This window comes from Elgaria multicarinata, chromosome 8 (genome assembly GCF_023053635.1).
Source record: "Elgaria multicarinata webbii isolate HBS135686 ecotype San Diego chromosome 8, rElgMul1.1.pri, whole genome shotgun sequence".
Lineage (NCBI taxonomy): Eukaryota > Metazoa > Chordata > Lepidosauria > Squamata > Anguidae > Elgaria > Elgaria multicarinata.
Genome location: NC_086178.1, coordinates 40,417,026 through 40,435,017, shown reverse-complemented (window position 1 = coordinate 40,435,017; position 17,992 = coordinate 40,417,026). Strand labels below are relative to the sequence as shown.

The 17,992-nt window shown below is 44.9% G+C and overlaps 1 protein-coding gene across 2 annotated transcripts; it reads right to left on the bottom strand.

Annotated features, from left to right (window-relative positions):
- Nucleotides 1-2,850: 2,850 nt before the first annotated feature.
- FAM124B (family with sequence similarity 124 member B) lies at nucleotides 2,851-17,744 on the bottom strand. Of its 2 annotated transcripts, XM_063131496.1 has the most exons (4): nucleotides 17,649-17,744; nucleotides 14,338-14,372; nucleotides 7,471-8,216; nucleotides 2,851-4,337 (listed from the first exon to the last, which is right to left on the bottom strand). In XM_063131496.1, the coding sequence occupies exons 3-4, from the start codon at nucleotides 8,203-8,205 to the stop codon at nucleotides 3,690-3,692; spliced, it is 1,383 nt and encodes a 460-aa protein (XP_062987566.1). In that variant the 5' UTR covers nucleotides 8,206-8,216; nucleotides 14,338-14,372; nucleotides 17,649-17,744; the 3' UTR covers nucleotides 2,851-3,689. The 2 variants fall into 2 exon arrangements, with proteins under 2 accessions (XP_062987566.1, XP_062987567.1); XM_063131497.1 differs by lacking the exons at nucleotides 14,338-14,372; nucleotides 17,649-17,744 and having other exon boundaries at nucleotides 7,579-8,414.
- Nucleotides 17,745-17,992: the final 248 nt, after the last annotated feature.

Here is a 17,992-nt window from a genome sequence, read left to right as displayed (position 1 = left end):
GGGAATGATGGGTGTTGCAATCCAAAACAAATGGAGGGTATCAGTCTGGGGAATGCTGGGTTAGGGTTTTAAACCATTTCATGCCTATCTACTTCTCTGCCACCAGCTTCTTCCTTGGGGAATGGCTCCTGGCTTTGTAATGCAAGAGCATGTTCCCCTTTGAGGCAAAGAACAGGGGCTCAAAGGGGGTAGATCATGGTGACTGATTTACCCTCCCCTTCCCCCCACAAACAACCAAGGGAAAGGTCATGCTGTGAAGATAAAAAGAAAGGATGTGAAGGAATAAAGCACTCCCCATCCCCCAAATTTCCATTCCCCCCCCCAATTCAGATGAATGTTTTGGCGTTGTCAGAAGCAGGGCCTCCACTTCAGGTCTCAAGAGACAGGGCAAGACTCACAACAGGGTTCAAAGGCCTATTCATGAATGTGTTCCAGATAAAAGACACACAGTTTTTGCTTGCACATTTGAGATATACAGTATATTCCTCACAGCAACCTCTCTCAACCTGGTGCCTTCCAGGTGTGTTGAACTGCAACTCCCATCATTGGGGATGATAAGAATTGCAATCCAATGCATCCTGAAGGCACCAGGTTGGGGGGGTGGAGGCTTAGAATAACGACTGAGATACAGGTGGCTCCTGAGGAATAATCGCATGCGGTCTGACAAGGACGGGGGTTGTCCTCCCTCCCTCTCTGGCGCCCATATAGGTGGGGTTTCGTTGTGCTGCTGTGGTCAAGCTGTAAGGTCAGAGACCTCTCCCTGCTGGACACTTTTCTTCTCTCTGCCCCACTGTTCCTGGGCTGAGGCGAGGGTCATTTCAGTCTTCCCCTCCCCCACCTCCTCTTCACCCATCCCCCGACGTTTGGTCTCCTTAAGCTCGCTTTCCGTGTCAGAACTCTCCAGTTTTGCCATCCATTCAGGGCAAGGCCTGTCCTGAGCTCACAAGGAATATTGTCAAGTCGGAGACATGCAAGTACATCTCATTAGTTTAACTTCCACCCTAGAGGAGATACTTCTAATACTTTGGTATGAGTAATGTTCCAGTGGGGGTGGGAGGGACAGAAGTTAAAGACAGAAGATGATGAAACACTTGAAAATATAGGCCTCATTTTGTAAATATAAATGAAGGCATATTTTTGGAAATGACCCTTCTCTCACCAGTAAGAATACTGCCAGCCAAGCCACGTATTTCATTTGGGGCAATGATATATGCCTGGCACAGCTAAGGGGGGATAATAAGAAAACAAATGCCAGGAATACCGTGTAATTGAGCAGGGCAAAATGCGTACTCTCGGTTTGCTCAGGTAAACATGTAAGCAAGTGGGCTTATACCAAGGCCAAGCCATCGTTCCATCTATTTATTAATTTATTTAATTTCTTGCTGTCCCACCAAAAAATGGCAGTCAAAGTAGCTAACAATACAATCCAGATTAAAAACAAAACCTTAATTAAAACGTAACATAAAAACAAATAAACATTGGCATGCCTAGGACTCATAGGCCAGCCTACCACGTTCTGATGCCGTCCAGACATGTTGGACTTCACCTTCCATCAGCTCCAGCTAGTATGGCCAATGGTAAGGAATTCTGGAAGTTGCTGTCCAAAGCATCTGGAGGGCACCAGGCTGGGGATGTCCAACACAGGCAGTAGTTCTAGCCCAGTACTACCAGTTTTGACAAGCAGCAGGTTTCCAAAATCTCAGGCAGGCATCTTCTCCAGCCCTGTTACTGAGATCTTTTAAGTAGCGATGAAACCACCAGCTGTTTCTAATTATAAACAGCCAACATTGGTACTGACCCAACAGGGTGGGTGCAGAAATCCCAATCCCAGCCTCACCTAACCCATTCAAACAGATAAACACAGCCATACACACCAGAAAGTTGCAATGCTCTCCTATACCTGCAAACCTAACATTCCTGAGTGTAGCTCTACCTTCCCAGAGCATATCCATTCCGTTCCCCCTCTGGCAATGTGATACGGCCATGTCCCTTGCAAGAGGCTGGGTGTACATTTCGCTGTGCTCTAGGCCTGGCTATCAAGTGGCATCAACTAGACCAGAACAGGTAGAAATAATCCTATGGCTCAGGAAACATTCATTCTGCTGCCAGAACAGTGGAACACACACACAGAGAGAGAGAGAGAGAGAGAGAGAGAGAGAGAGAGAGAGAGAGAGAGAGAGAGAGAGAGAGAGATCTGGGGTTTCCTGACTTATACACCAGCATTGTGCTTCTAGAGTTCATGTATCGCAATTTCATCCAACTGATGTAAGCAAGTAGCAAAGGAGATGGGCTGGGGGGCGGGGAGTCTATGGGGAATGTCAGCTCTATCGATAAGAGAAGCCTCAGATTCAGTTTGATGATAGTAACACTGCCTGTTCTATAATTAGATGCCATGTGACGCAAGAATCAGCTCTAGAACGCTAGCACAGAACCTCTGAAAGAATTGAAAAACATTCAGATTTGAACAAGGATAAAGAGGCCCTTTCTACACCTAAAGGCCTTCTGGGAGGGAGGGGGGAAGATTCCAGACTTACCTGTTTCCGGGATTGTCTCTGGGCATCTAAACGGAAACGCGACGTCCTGGAAGGGAAGAGGGATGTCGCACCCACCATTTTTATATAAACAAACAAACAGGCGCTGGGAACGCAATTGTGCTCCAGTGCAAAGCTACATTTTTCTTTTTTGAAAAGAACCCCGACCCCACCCCGATGTACCTGGACTCCCCCTGGCCTGGCTTCTTCCCTCTCCTGACCCCTGCTACTCATGGGGAGGAGGGAAGAAGCTGGGACAGGTGCCCACACCACCCATGGTCCTCGGGATCGTCCCGGGACTGCAGATAAAACCGGGAGAGGGATCATCCCTGCCTGCTCCTGGAATCCCGTGCGTCATTTGGATGCACAGGGACAATCCTTGGAAAAAAGGCAGGTGTAGAAAGGGCCAGAAAACACTTGGAAAGAGGGATCCAGCAGATAAAACACTTAATCCACAGTTAATCCAGGAACCCTAATTATTAAACCAAAGAATTCAGCTCGCATTGTGTGACATGAAGTTTATATATACTTCTCAAACTACCAAATTCTAAAATTCCTCCTCTTAAAAATCTATGGCAACACTATTATTGCAGGCTCATAGTCACATTACACTATGTGACCCCTCAAACTAACTAACTACAAACCACTGGTATAGTTACTATAAGGCTCCAGATAGTCCCTTAAATCAGATGCTAGCGTCTAAATCCGGAGCTCTGGTAGCACGTTGTGCTGAACAGCAAAGCACACGTGAAAACACTGTGCCACTAACTGGCCACAACATGCAGATATTAAAAGATGTTTTATATGGGGAATAGGTTTCGCTCCCAGGTTTCTAATTAAATGTCGAAAACTTGCAGAGCATTAGAATGAATGGCTTTGTTCAGTCTATTGCACAATAATCCTCTACCTAAAATATTCACAACCCTCTTCCTCCTCCTCTTTTTAAAGTCCTCGCATTAGTTATTAAGTCCATGAATGATTTGCTCTCTTGTAAACTACTTTTAAGCTTTCTTTTTAACACTAATATAAAAAGGTAGTATAGACAGCTGGGGTATCTACACAAAGACAGAGCCATTGTGTAGCATACAGATTGTTCACTCTGTTATTTCAGAAGTAAGGCACTGAGAAATCAACCTAGCAAAGAATTTGGATTTAAAGTCATATAAAGAATTCTTCCTCCTCCTCCTCTTCTCCATGGCTTGCTCCTGATATTCCCAATTGGAATCCTGACTGTCTCTGTCCTGATCCTGTATTTCGTTTGGCAATATGCGGTGACTGAGCATGTCTGTCCTGCGAGTGCAAGCTGTTTCTGGAACCAGCTCCTGTGAATGAACAGCACGAGGCCTGGGATTGAAGAAGTCCATTTTGCAAGTCTCTTGAAAACCTATTTAGTGGAGAGTCACTGCATTCAGAAGATGCCACTCTGTTGCCTGTGTCAACGTTAGTCTCCTCCTCCTCGCGACACAGCCAGAGCTCATGGCTGGAATGTCTCCATTTAGCACCCAAGTTGACTCGGGGAGGGCCTAGATCCTGCAAAGAACCTTTTGGACTATGGGATTGGGACAAAGAGCAAACATTGCTTTGGGAGGGACTGCAAAGACTTCCCAGAGCACACGCCAGACCCCGGGTGGATTTGTTTTTATTCTTCATGGCTCGAAGTGTCCGGGTTTTTGGCTGCACAGCAGGTCTTTTGGTAGCCAATGGGATTGGACTGGAGGGGGAGAGGGGGACACTGTCCTCGTGGGCATTGTTGTGGCAACTTGAAGATGAACCTTGGTTTCCACTGTGCTTTGAGCTGTCTTGAACCTATTAAAGAAAAGGGAAGATCATTATATCCTGGCATGGATTAATGCGATCAGGTTTCCACCTGATCGTATGAAGCCATGACCCACAAATCAATAATAAAAGGGTTCCTCTAAGAAGCACAGAAAAAAAAAATGCTAGGCTTGACCTACAGTAGCCTCTCATCTAGCTGACCTGTCGGCATGATAATTTTTTAGGCTTCAATTTATAGGTATTCTCGTTATGCATCCTTTGCCAACTGCTCAAAAGCACTCAAGTAGTCTTTAACAAAATTGAAATATATTTCATACTTTAAGATATTTTTGTTAACCCCTCAAACAGGACAAACTCTATGCATGATGAGGAAAGCCATGAGAAACCCTTGTGGCTCAGTCCATTACAATACTGGATATGGCTATGGGTTGTTCGGTTATGAATGTAGATTATATATGTACTGCCATTGTTTAAAAATTACTGAAAAGATATAGGCTCAGTTCAGACAACACTTTCCTCAATGGTGGTTTTAGAACTCCACCATGGAGCTTTTACACCACCACTGCAAAATGTGTTGTCTGGTGGGAAAACTCCACACAATGGTGGAGTTTTTTTGGAAAACACTCCACGCAGAATATCCACACTGTGCAGAGGAGAGTTCCTGCACAACCATTGTGTTGTGTGTTGTGTGACGGGAGTTTTCCGTTGTGTTGCATTGACTTTTCCCACTGGCTATAGAGTTCCCTGGCAAAAGTGGCGAACAGAGCAAGTGCCGCTCTAGAAGAGCCGCTGGGATTGCTCTTTTGCAGCCATAGCTGATGGGATACCATCAGGAGGACCGGGGGAGAAGAGAGGGTGGAGGAACTGTCAATCAAACATCACGATGGATTTTACCCAACTCTATGGTAGCCCACAGTCACACAATAGTGTAGTTAGAACATGTTGTGTGAGGAGAATCTCCTAAAAATTCAACCGTTGAGTGGAATTTTCATACTGCGTTGACTAAAGTGTTGTCTGTACTGATCCATACTGTTCTTGTACCAAATCCAAGCAAACAAAGATAGATGACTGCTACCCCAAACTGTAAACTCCGTTTACCCAATGGATATCTAGGCCATAGCTAGACCTAAGGTTTATCCCTGGATCGTCCAGGGGTCAAACCTGTTCATCTAGGTGACACACAGGGGATCCAGTGCCCAGGCAGGGGCGAACCCTGGATGATCCCAGGATAAACCTTAGGTCTAGCTGTGCCCTAAGAGGTCTGTTTAGTAATTCCTCACTTTTTGTTTACTAGCCTGCTTTTTCACATATACCTTTGATAATCATTTTGGCCTGAATTTTTAAAAGGCATCTTTGCCTAGAGACTATTTTTACCACCCACAAGCTTGTAAAAAGTTCAGAGATATTCCAGAAGCATTTTAACATTCTGTTTGCACTTTAATTGCTGAAGACTATGAAAGTTAGAGGAATTTTAATTCGTATTTGACTTCAAAGAACACTCTGCCAGCTTTGTATGAGTCAAATTGTGCATTTAATGTTGTAACTCAGGATGCTGCAGGGTAAAAACCACACACAAATACACTTTCTACTTTAACAAAGGGTCAAGCACCTAAACACTCACAAGTCTTAAATAAATACAAAGAAATTGTTGCTTTCAGTTTGAAGAACACAGATAACTAGTTGTGAAACTAGCAAGACCAAACAGTCTGATACAGGGCCAAACCAAACATTACTTTAAATGTGTGTCTAGCAGCTATGCCCTTCCCCCCCCCATTTTTACACTTAAGTAGGCCTAATCCAGATCTTTGGGGGGGGGGGTAAAGTCCCCCAAACTAGGTCCCCAATCCAGATCAGGACCCTCTACTAACACCAGAGTAGAAATGGAAAATAAAAGATAAAAGGGGGGGGGACTCAAGAGTTGCTCCACACACATTTAAAGTAAGGTCAGTTTTGGCCCACAGCATGTGTATTGCAAGGATAACTAACCGTTTGTCTTTTCACCCCCTGTACAGTACTGCAATCTGTAGAAGTTTTATTTATTTATTACATTTCTATACCGCCCAATAGCCGGAGCTCTCTGGGCGGTTCACAAAAATTAAAAACATTCATAATATAAAACAACAGTATAAAACCATAATATAAAATACAATAAAAAAGCTCAACCAGATAAAAACAGCAGCAATGCAAAATTACAAATTTAAAACACCATGTTAAAATGTATTTATAGATTGTTAAAATGTTGGGAGAATAAAAAGGTCTTCACCTGGCGTCTAAAAGCATATAATGTAGGTGCCAAGCGAACCTCCTTAGGGAGCTCATTCCACAGCCAGGGTGCCACAGCAGAGAAGGCCCTCCTCCTGGTAGCCACCTGCCTCACTTCCTTCGGCAGGGGCTCACGGAGAAGGACCCCTGAAGATGACCTTAGGGTCCGGGCAGGTACATATGGGAGGAGGCGTTCCTTCAGATAACCTGGCCCCAAGCCGTTTAGGGCTTTAAATGTTAATACCAGCACTTTGAATCGGGCCCGGACCTGGACTGGCAGCCAATGAAGCTGGAAAAGGACTGGCGTAATGTGGTCTTGTCGGCCAGTCCCTGTTAGTAAACCCTGTTTTGTACCAGTTGAAGTTTCCGGACCGTTTTCAAAGGCAGCCCCACGTATAACGCATTGCAGTAATCCAAACAAGAGGTTATCAGAGCATGGATAACTGTAGCTAGGCTATCTCTGTCCATATAAGGGCACAGTTGGTATATCAGCCTAAGCTGGTAAAAGGTGCTCTTTGCCACTGAGTTCACCTGTGCCTCAAGTGACAGTTCTGGATCCAAGAGCACCCCCAAACTATGGACCCAATCCTTTAGGGGGAGTGCAACCCCATCCAGGACAGGGCAAACATCACCTCACCGGACAGATGAACCACCCCCTAACAGTACCTCCGTCTTGTCTGGATTGAGTTTCAGTTTATTAGCCCTCATCCAGTCCATTACCGTGCCCAGGCACTGGTTCAGAACAGCCACTGCCTCACCTGGGTTTGATGAAAAGGAAAGGTAGAGCTGGGTATCATCCGCATATTGATGACACCTCAGTCCACATCTCCGGATAACCTCCCAAGTTGCACAGGGATAGTGCCTTGCTGATGGTGCCCACCATTTATAAAGGAAGCCATACCTGGAGCAAGATCTTGTTTCCTTCGTAGTCCTCTGTTTGCCACCTAGTGCTGCTTATAGGAACACAGGGGTGAGGCAGCAGCGGCACCAGCTGCCCGATTTCACGCACCTTGAACTGCAGCACCGAAGACTCCTTGGCGTCGACACACACTCCCAGAGGCAGCTGCTTCAAGCAGAGTTGAACTGCAATGCTTTGGGTCGCGTACAGTACGAAGGCACAGAAGCTGTGTTTCTGCACAGCCGCTTCTCTCCGCAGGATCATCTCATAGAGCCTGACGGCATCGTCGTAGTTGTCAAAGCTACAGTAGAGTGTGACGCGCAAAATCTCTGTGCCGTAATGAACCTGCCTCAGTCCCCACACGGGCATGTGCTCATCCAGCCCATAGAAGTCCTGATAGTCAAGGGCATGGGGAGAGAGCCGCCCTTTCCTGGCACTTTCGATGTGGATGCGCTGCCACGGTGGGTGCTGGAAAAAGCCGTGGACTTGGAAAATCCGCTCCTCCCCAAAGTCCTCGTGCAAAAAAAGCAGAACGGATGTCCCAGGGAACCTGGAGCTCTTTTGGCGGTAGGTCTCGTAATACTTCATCGGAGAGGTGCGTTCCGACACAAGGAAGAGACGCAGGTCCAGGCAGATCCATTCCTGAAGCTGGTCAAGGGTTTGCTGCAAGAGTAATGCGTGGCCAGATTTGGCGAGCAGGTGCACAGTCATCACCAAGGAGTCTGCCCTCCCATCCATTATATGGTGACCTTGAAACACAAGAAATAATGCAGTTGCTGCTTCAGTGCTTATATCACTCACATAAACAGCAATTAAAAAAAAAAGGATGAGAAGGTACACTTCCCAGCCAATCCCCAATTAAGCAGCACTATATGCTTTACAAACTGCAGATATAACACTAACACTAATCTTGTTTTTATTACCTGCAGATTGGATTTAAAGTTGCACATGGTGCATGTGGGGGGGGGGGGCGGGGAGAAAGGAGAGGGGAGCTCTCCCATTTCCTAAGTTCCCAGCATGAGCTTTACTTACTATACTCAGCACCATCTTATATTCCTAAACCCCCAGCAGCTATTCCAAGTTTTCTTTCAGTGCGAGATATTACAAAACCTGGAAAGAGTCAAGATAAATTGACCAGAATTTCAATGATGTAAAAACTTCTCTCTCCCAGGCCTTTTAATCGTGTACAAATATCATTTTCCCCAGTACTATATAAAACTGTCTAGTGAAATCTAGTCAATGCCTGGGAGCCGTGCGACCTGGCAGACCCTGTTGACTCCTCCAGGCAAATGCAAGGTGATGTTCGTGAGTTTTAAAGGCTACATGTCGTTTCTTTTTCTTTTCTTTTCTTTAAATCCCTGTGCCAAACACAGGGTGCGTGCGTGTGTGTTTTGTTTCATTTAACAAAGCTTGCAATCCTTCATGAGACAACACCCTCCTGGGCTGAGCTGATAACCCATTCTTTTAAAAAGGCGAAAAGGAAATCGGACAACTGAGAAGTCAATGTGAACACCGCAGATAACAGATGTTTATCTCCAAGCAGCAATTTCAGGGAAGGCAAAGCGTCAGGGAAACCGCTTCCGAATGCCGGCTACACTCACTGACATTCTATACTGGCCAGCCTGGCTCTGCTCCAATGATTCCAGAGGCCTCATTTCCTCACGGTAACCTCCAAGCAAGAAGGATGTATGGGTCTGCGTTTGGGGTCTAGAGATATTTGCCGTTTATTTGCTGCCTAGCTACCATTTCATGGATTTGCGATCAATCCTGGAAGTGCCAATCTCTTTAGTTTAATCTAGGACTTAAACACAGGCTCACTTAGGGCCCCTTGCCATATGGGAGCTGCTTCCGCACAGCCGCCGAGTTCACATCGAAATGACCCAGTCACGTGGGCAGGGTCAATGGAGTCCTGACCACAGAACAGGCAGCTGCAGGAAGGCTCCACTTCCATGGGAAACATCCCCGTGACTGCTGAACCACATGGGCAGGGCACAGGAACTACTCACTGAAAACGAAAAGCAGCTCCCATGAAGTTTGATTGGAGATGTAGAGCACGGCTGTTGAACCCTTTTCAGTCTGAAGGCTAAATTCCATTTCAGAGAAACTCTAGAGTGGGGGCACATTCCAGTGGTGGTGGTGGTGGGGGTCAAAGGCCAAAGGGGCATGGGCCAAAACATCAAAAAGACCATTTTAACTTAAAGATCTTACTGCCAGTAACTAAGCTTTAGGAGGTGCATTTCAACCTTTCCGATGATATGTGTGTGTGTGTGTGTGTAGGGGGAGGGGCATTTTGCAGAAGAGCTGGGGGAAAACACTAAACAAACAGTGGCTGGGAGGAAGGAGGTGGGGCCAAGGAAAGGTAACGTGGCAATCTGGGGAAGCAGGCAGGGTAGATTTACCACCACCACCACCAGATTCCCTGTATTTCTGCACCCCTACTGCAGAGTAATATTGTAGTTCTCCCCAACCTGATACTCTCCAGGTGAGTTGGGAGTACAACTCTCATTATCCCCAGCCAGCATGGCCAATGGCTATCTTGGCTGGGGCAGATGGGAGTTGTAGTCCAACACATCCAGAAGGCACGTTTGTGAAAGCCTGGACTTCAAAAGGGCTTGCACCGGTCACAGTGATCAAAACCTGCATCCCTAACAGTACTCCGGGTTTAGAGCTGGGCGTTATGCTCAGTTCCAGACTCATTGTCCATTCATTTATTGGTCCCATTTTGTTGATCTTCCAAGGCATCAGCTCCCAGGTCTGTTCCAGCAGCGCAGAACATTTGCTGTTCATTCTGCTCTTGGATTGTTGAATGCTTGTACTGCATTGTAGAACTATCATTAGGAAGGAAGATTAACACCACCATTTGGTCTGCAGACCTGTCTTGTTTTGAACTGGCCAGATCTCCTTTTAAAAGAATATTAGTCTAGGCATTGCAGCTATAAACCCTGTTCAGACGACTCGCTAAGCCACGGCGGTTAAGCATTTTGAGCTCAACATTATGGCTTAGTGCATCGTGTGAACAGGGTTTATAGCTGCAAACACACTCACTGACCATTTGCTACAAAGGGGTTAGTGGCCTAACCCTGGCTTAGTGTGTTGTTTGAACAGGCCCATAATAAACCAGCATAGATTTAAATCAATTAATAAGCGTCAGTGATCCAGGGCCCTATTGTTCCCCAAAGCTCAACTAATGGAGCAGAACAAGAAGGTTCGCCTTCATTACCACAATGCTTTTGAAGGTCTATTTTCCTGTTCCAAGATATGCTTGATGGACAGGAAATTTGACTTCAATCAGGGAAGTCTGGGGCTGAGTCCTATTCCTGCTGTAGTCTCACTGTGGCTGCTCTTCCTAAAGCTTCTATTCCCCATCTGTAAAATGGGGATAGCAGGAACAGGGTTGTTATTGCAAAATCCCCATTTGCAAATTAGAAATGCAATATTATAAATTGAATTTTGTTTATACATGGCGAGAATAAAACCAACATGATCAGAGCTTGCAATTTGGGAGTTTCCTAGATGCAAGTAAAACGTATTGCAGCAAATCACATTCCCAAGCTACTGCGAAGGGCAAACAAAAACTATTGCATCTCTCACGATTTTGATTGGACATATGCTTAAAAATCACCACTCTGGGGAGCTTCTAAAACAAGAAAGGGGGATCACATAAAACAGCAATTATCCTATTATCAGTAATTGCCACCTGCTTCCCACTTTCCAGCACAACCATCCTGTGTGGGAGTATCTCATCTTGCTGAAAACCCTAATTTTCCTAAGTGTGAACATAGCACACAGTTCACACTATTTTCCCAGCTGTTAGTTCAGAAGGGCTTCTCCAGCAATAATTGCACATGCAGCTTAATGTTCCTGTTCTCTTCCCCACCCCCAACAATCATTTCTTGCTTTTCTGTCTGTGTGAAAATGTTGGGAAACCCACACTGAGTTGGAAAAAGGGCTTTAAATGCATATTTAAAAGGAAGGGTTTTGGAGGTAAGAATGGCTATTGTGCAATGATTAAAGCATATGGCTTTGCATACTGCAGATTCGATTCCAAACATCTCCAGTTAATATGATGCCCAGGACTTGGAAGTATTTGTGCCTCTCCAGTTTAAGAAAATTGGGCTAATGAGCTGCTGGTCTTTGGTCATCATGTAGCTCACTTTCTTGCTGCATATTCTTAAATTGCCATATTGCTCTTGAAGTTTAAAATATCCCCAAGTCCAAAATAACATTTCTGGGCAAAGCCCAGTCCAATAATATCCCACCCAACATGGTCATTGTCCACTTCTCAACGGAAGAGGAAGATATGCATTTTACCAATTACATGTCTCGATGGCTCAGTTCAGACAACATGTTTAGAACTCCATGGTGGAGTTTTTACACCACTGTTGAGAAATGCGTAGTCTGGCAGGAATACGCCATGCAACGGTGTAGGGTTTTTTCCGGAAAACACTCCATGCAGAATATCAATGCTGTGCAGAGGAGAGTTTCTGCACAACCGTTGCATTGCGTGTTGTATGGAGTTTTCCGTTGTGTTGACTTTTCCCACTGGCTACAGAGTTTTCTGACAACAGCAGCGAAATGAGGCAGCACCACTCTAGGAGAGCCGTCAGGATTATTTTTTCTTGTAGCAATGGCGGATGGGATACAAATAGGAAAACCAGGGGAGAAGAGAGGGCAGAGGAACTGTCAGTCAAATGTCACAATGGATTTTACTCAACTCCACGGTAGCCCACAGTCACACAACGGTGGAGTTACAACATGTTGTGTGGGCAGTACCCCCTACAAACTCAATTGTTGAGTAGAGTTTTGATTAACGTGTTGTCTGAACTGAGCCTATATTTGCTTCTCTCTCAGCTTCTTTCTTAGGCCATTGTTTCGCTTAGAGATAATGCAAAGCAATTTGTTCAGGCAACAGGTGCGGCAACATTTTTTAGGAGATGCAATTCAAACAGATGCCACACATAAGTATAAATTGAATTGTTATTGTTAAAAACTATTACAGGAGGATCATTTGAGCAATGCCATCTGAATTCAATTTACAAGGTTTTGTTTTCCCCAAACATTGGCATGTGTTTATATTGTAGCAGTAATGTTATTAGATGTTACCTTTATGTTACCTTTTTCTATGTCATTTGATCTTGTGTTATAGTATTAGTTGGGTTTTTTTGTATTTGAAAATAAAAATAAAAGTTAACTTTAAAAAAAAACATTTTGAACTATTCTCCACTTTAAAATATAAAGTTAAAGTTTACATTTATATCAGCAGCAGCCACCCCCAAGCCTTAATTTAGCCTTTTGACTATAACTAGCCCGTGTTTTGTCCTCACGAAAAGGCCTTTGGCAGCTTTTTGAATCGGTAATTTATATTGCAGCTGCCAGCCTTCTGCCTCTCCAGGCTCTGCTTGAGTAGCTTACCAAGGCTAAAATGTTGGCCTCATTTCAAATACACACACACACACACACAAAACCCCATGCAAATTTCCTCTGGACATTGAGTATAATAGCAGGGAGTAGGATTTCCAAAGACAGAAGTACGACCACGTCTGTTTGTGTATACAGGGATTGGGACAATATTATTCCATGGCCAGCTGGAATTTCAGAAAATGACCATTCACTATTTCCAATGCATATGGGATCTCTCTCTATAGATATTTATATTGATATATGAGAATGCTACTATTGAGCATTCAATAACCAGGCTATCACATAATACTTGCAATCACAGCAAAGAACAAGGCCTTGTGAATTTCCCAATATCAAGGAACTAAGAGTCTGATGCTCTGAACATCAACCACATGTTCTCAATAAAGATATATTAAACGTCTTATTTATAACAACCTGCATTTACTTGTACAGGTAAAAGCAGCATCACGTATTGCTGGAATCAAGTAACATATGTTCTTATTGGTAGTTTTGAAAGCTTGTTTTGTAAAAGTAGAATCAGTTGTTTCATTTTTCAGAAAATAAATAAATATGGTAATGCATTAAAGAACTGACCTCTAGTATTTTAAAAAAGACAAGTGAATGAACACCTGTTTTGTTTTTGGTGATGTTTGGCTGATTCCTCAAGCACAGTCTTTACTATCTCCTTGAGCAATTACTGTAGTGTAAAGAGACACAGACATACGGACATTTGCTCAGGAAGTAACGTCAATTCTTGCTGGCTTGAGTCACATAAGAATAATTATTATTACATTTCTATACCACCCCATAGCCCGTTGCTCAATGGGCAGTTTAAAAAAGATTAAAACATTGAAAACAATATACAAAATTTAAAACCGTAGAAACATACAACAGACAATATACACAAAGACAACATATATATAAACAGAAGTTTGAGCAACCAACCAAACTTAAGTAAGAGATCAGGGATTTTAAAAAAATCTCATCACAAGAGACAGCAGTATTGGCACCAGATGCGTCTCATTGGGGAGATCATTCCACAATTGGGGTGACACCACCGAGAAGGCCCTCTCCCTTGTGGCCATCTTCCAAGACTCTCCTGGAGCAGGTACCTGGAGGAGCGTAGTGTATGGGTAGGTTCTTGTTGGGACAGGTGTTATCAGGTATTGCGGTTCCAAGCCATGTAAAAGCGCTCCACGTTTCCAACAAGAATTGCACTCAAGGAGGATGCATGCACACTACCAAGTCTCATAAAGCAGAGAAAACATTTGGTATTCATGCAGTACCTGCTACAATTACAGCTGTATCAATACAGGGCTACTGTACCTTGCAGTCTACAAGAAAAATGCAATGAACCCAGTCAAATGAAGTTTCAGGACTAGGTTTCCAAAGTACTAAGGACCCCTTAGCACCTAATCTCTAGTATCCCCTTAAATAAAAGTAGATTATTATAAGGAAAGAGTGACTTACCTGTGGCCAATACTACTCATCAACAGCAATGTAACCTGAAAAACAAACATTATTAGTTACAGATGAGATTTTGAACAATCTATTTCAGCCAGGCCATTTTCTTTGGGGTTTAAGGGTGCTTTTAAATGGCCCTCTTCTATTGATGCAATTGCCGATGTTAGAACTGCTCTAGGAAAGCCATAATGCAGGGGTGAGCAGCCTGTGATCCTCAGGTTCATTTCAAGACCTCTCTACAAGCCATCAGTCTAGATGTCTAGCAAGTGTGATCCATCCTTCTGCAGGCAGCCTGTTAGGGGGGAAATTAGAGAGGGAGAGAGAGAGAGAGAGAGAGAGAAGTGGGTGGACCACCCCATTTTGCCTCTGATCCCACCTACTGTTGGCTTTGGCCCCACTAACATTGGCCCCTGATAGATGAAACTGAAGGGAATGTGGCTCTTGAGAGAAAAGGGAAAAAGGGTTCCCTAAGTTAATCATTACATATTTCAGTCTGAAGCCTCTTATGGTCCTGAGGGCAGAATCCTAACCTTGTAATGGAGTGCAATGTAATGTAATCTTTATAACAACACTGTACAATAAATATCATTATCCCCTTATTGCAGATGAGAGAGGTTTGCCTATGACCACCCAGTGAGTTCATGGCAGAGGTGACATTCAATGGAGAACTTCCTGATTCTTAGCTCTCTTGGCCCAAAACCAGCTCTAACTGTCCCAAGCAATGGTGCTACCTCACTCTCTTTCTTCAGACCCCAACTCAAAACGTATCTCTTCTATAGAGCTGTTGGTGTAGCCCCTCAGTCTACATCTCCAACTGAAGCAAAGCCTGACAGCACAATCCTATATACATGTCCACTGACAAAAAGCACCATTAAGGGAAACTTACTCCCAGGCAAATGCACATATGACTGCAGCTGAAGTACATTTGTTTACATTCATCCCTGTTACCCTCTAAGACACTTTGTCCTAAATTTCGAGATTGGAAGCAGCTTGGGGAAGGGACCTTTTTTGTTGGTTTATTATTGCTTACCTTACTCTCTAAAGTTCCCCTCCTAAAAGAGTTCTCTTTTTACCATCAAAATACCCAAACAATCTATTCAAATCCCTTTCAACACCCTTCTGTCTTCACCCAACCCAACACCTCATTTTCTGGGATGCTACAAAACTCTTCACGTAGCCTTTCCGAGTGAACCACAAGCTGGGAAGCAGCAGGCCAAAGTTAAAAACATGACAAAAGGGTCACATTTCTTAAATAACCCAGGCGAGGAGATGAATAAGTACAAGCTGCCATAGTAACCTCTTCGTATATGATACTGCAAAGTGGTTAGAGGTTGCCACGGGTCCATCCCATGAGCCTTTATATGCTCTTTGTGGAATGTTACGGTAAAACCATTTTGCACCAAAAGGTAAACCGAAAGCTAAACAGACAGGGGGAGGGGGGAGAAACATATAAGCCATTGCCCAGGGGTATTGGTATGTGTGCTTGTGCATGGGTATTCAGTGGGAAGTGGGAGAACAAAAAGGACATGACACACCCCACACACACTGCAGGTCTTGTAAACATTCAAAAAAGTTTTTTGGCAGATAAAACCAATGAGTCTGATACCATGTGTTACTAGTTTAACAGCACAATCCTACACACAATCCTACACACTGGAACTTACTGCGAGGTAATTGTGCATAGGACTGCAGAAAGTACTGGAAGCATGATTCTTGGAACTGAAAGAGGACTTACTTCTGAATAAACACACACAGGACTGCACTGCACTTCTCTCCCTTTTGAACCAGAAGCACAGAATAGACTACACATTCCAGCTTGCGAGAGCAAGCTGCCATGAGTGAGTGCTTTGCCTGGCTGTATTCTTTTCCTCTTCACCTAAGACCAAGAGTTGCAATGCTCCCCAGTTCTGGTCTACAGGAAAGGGCTGCAGCCCAAGGAAAGGTATACTGCCTTTAAAGATTCCCTCTACTCTTTCCCCTGCTGTCTCTGTGTGTATGCTCTTAAGTCTCAAAAAGTCTATTTTTCCGTCTTGAAACTGCTTCTAAGCTTCTACTTGCTCAGCTAATTTCCCCCAAACTAGCTTGTGCCTTTGTATTTGTTTCAACTTCAATAAATGTGCCATTGTGGCGTTATCCCCTTCAGTGCTGTAAGTTTCTTGAGTAAGAATCGCCTTACTTAGCCACAGATGCTCTATTGCCACAGATGCTCTATTGCCAATGTCAAAACATTCCTTATAAGCGGGTGTAAGTGTTATTAGAACGTGTGTAAGTTTGTACACGGGTCTAATGAGAGCACATCACGTAACAGATCTGGTGGGTCTCCTTAAACTGTTAAAAGGCGGCAACTGGAAAGGGTTCATGATTTCCAGCTAAAACTTGATCTGCAAAACAAAAGAGTCTTCCAGACAAATGCATGGAGGATCAGGCTATCAATGGCTACCAGTCATGATGGCCATATATTATCTTCTGTATAAGACAGAGTATTCCTTTGAATCCCGGTTGCTGGGGAACAACAACAGCGGGAGAGGGCTACCGGGCTTCTGACCTGCTTGTGGGCTTCCCATAGGCATGCGGTTTGGCCACTGTGGGAACAGAATGCTGGACTAAATAATAGGCCTTCGGTTTGATCCAGCAGGCTTCTTCTTATGTTCTTGCCCATTCTCAGTCCTGTGAGACTACTTGCAGCTACTTTCACCGGACAATATATCTGAAGCTGCATTACCGCGATTTAAACAGACCACTGCATTTAACATGGCAATTTCCCACTGGCAAAGAAGAGTCTTGTGGCACCTTTAAAGACTAACTAACATATTCGGACATCTTATGCCGTAACTGAAAGCTGAATGTATTATCGTAGGCCATCATAAATGCGTTAGCCTTTAAGGCACCACAGCATTCTTTGTTGGTTTTTCTGCAACGGACTAATACGGCTCCCTCTCTGGAAACGGTTTCTTTTCACGGAGTGACTTAGCACTGGCGGTGGGGTAGAGGGGGAGAGCGAGTGTTAACTTTCAGTTTTTGCAACCCGGGGGAAAGTTTGGAAAGCAGCTTTTAGGAGCGCAAGGAAGCAGCAGCAGCCGCCGGACAGTGAGCAAGTAGCCTGGCACCTCTTGTTCCTTTCCCCTGGCTTCTATGAAAAGCCCACACCGACCCAACCTCGTGGAAAAAACAGGGAAGGAAACGATATAAGATAAAGCGTTGGATTCCGAGAGGCTGAAAAACGGCTGAGTTGCTGCTGCCGCCGCCGCCCCTTAGATACCAGACAACAAACGCATTAGCAACCGGCTCCCCACTTTCTCCTGCAAGCCCTCGCCTACCTGGCAGAGTCCGCCGTCGACTCCACGACGCCTCTACCGAGAGGGCGCCCCGGACGAGCACCCTCCTGCCGCGAGCCCAGCGACTGGTCGACCGCCCCATCCTGCAACAAGTGAAGCGCCCTTCTTTGGCCTGCCCAAGCCGGCGCTGCAAGGGCCGCCCCCTTTTGCGCGTCACGCAGAGGCTGGGCCGGGCTCTCTTCACCGCACTTTCCCGGCTGCTTTCAAGAGGCCTCGTGAGAGAGCCGCCCCGGACGCAAAGCGAGCCACCTATGCAAATAGTCGGGACCTTTTCGCTAGGATGGTGAGGGCCCCGGGGGTAGGGGAAGGGTCTTGGCTCTGCGGCA

Excerpts from the sequence above, each read along its gene's own strand:
- FAM124B (XM_063131496.1), bottom strand. The coding sequence starts at position 8,205 with ATGGATGGGAGGGCAGACTCCTTGGTGATGACTGTGCACCTGCTCGCC. Across the intron at positions 4,338-7,470 it reads GAAACAAGATCTTGCTCCAG|GTTCAAGACAGCTCAAAGCA; the intron begins GTATGGCTTCCT and ends TTTCTTTAATAG.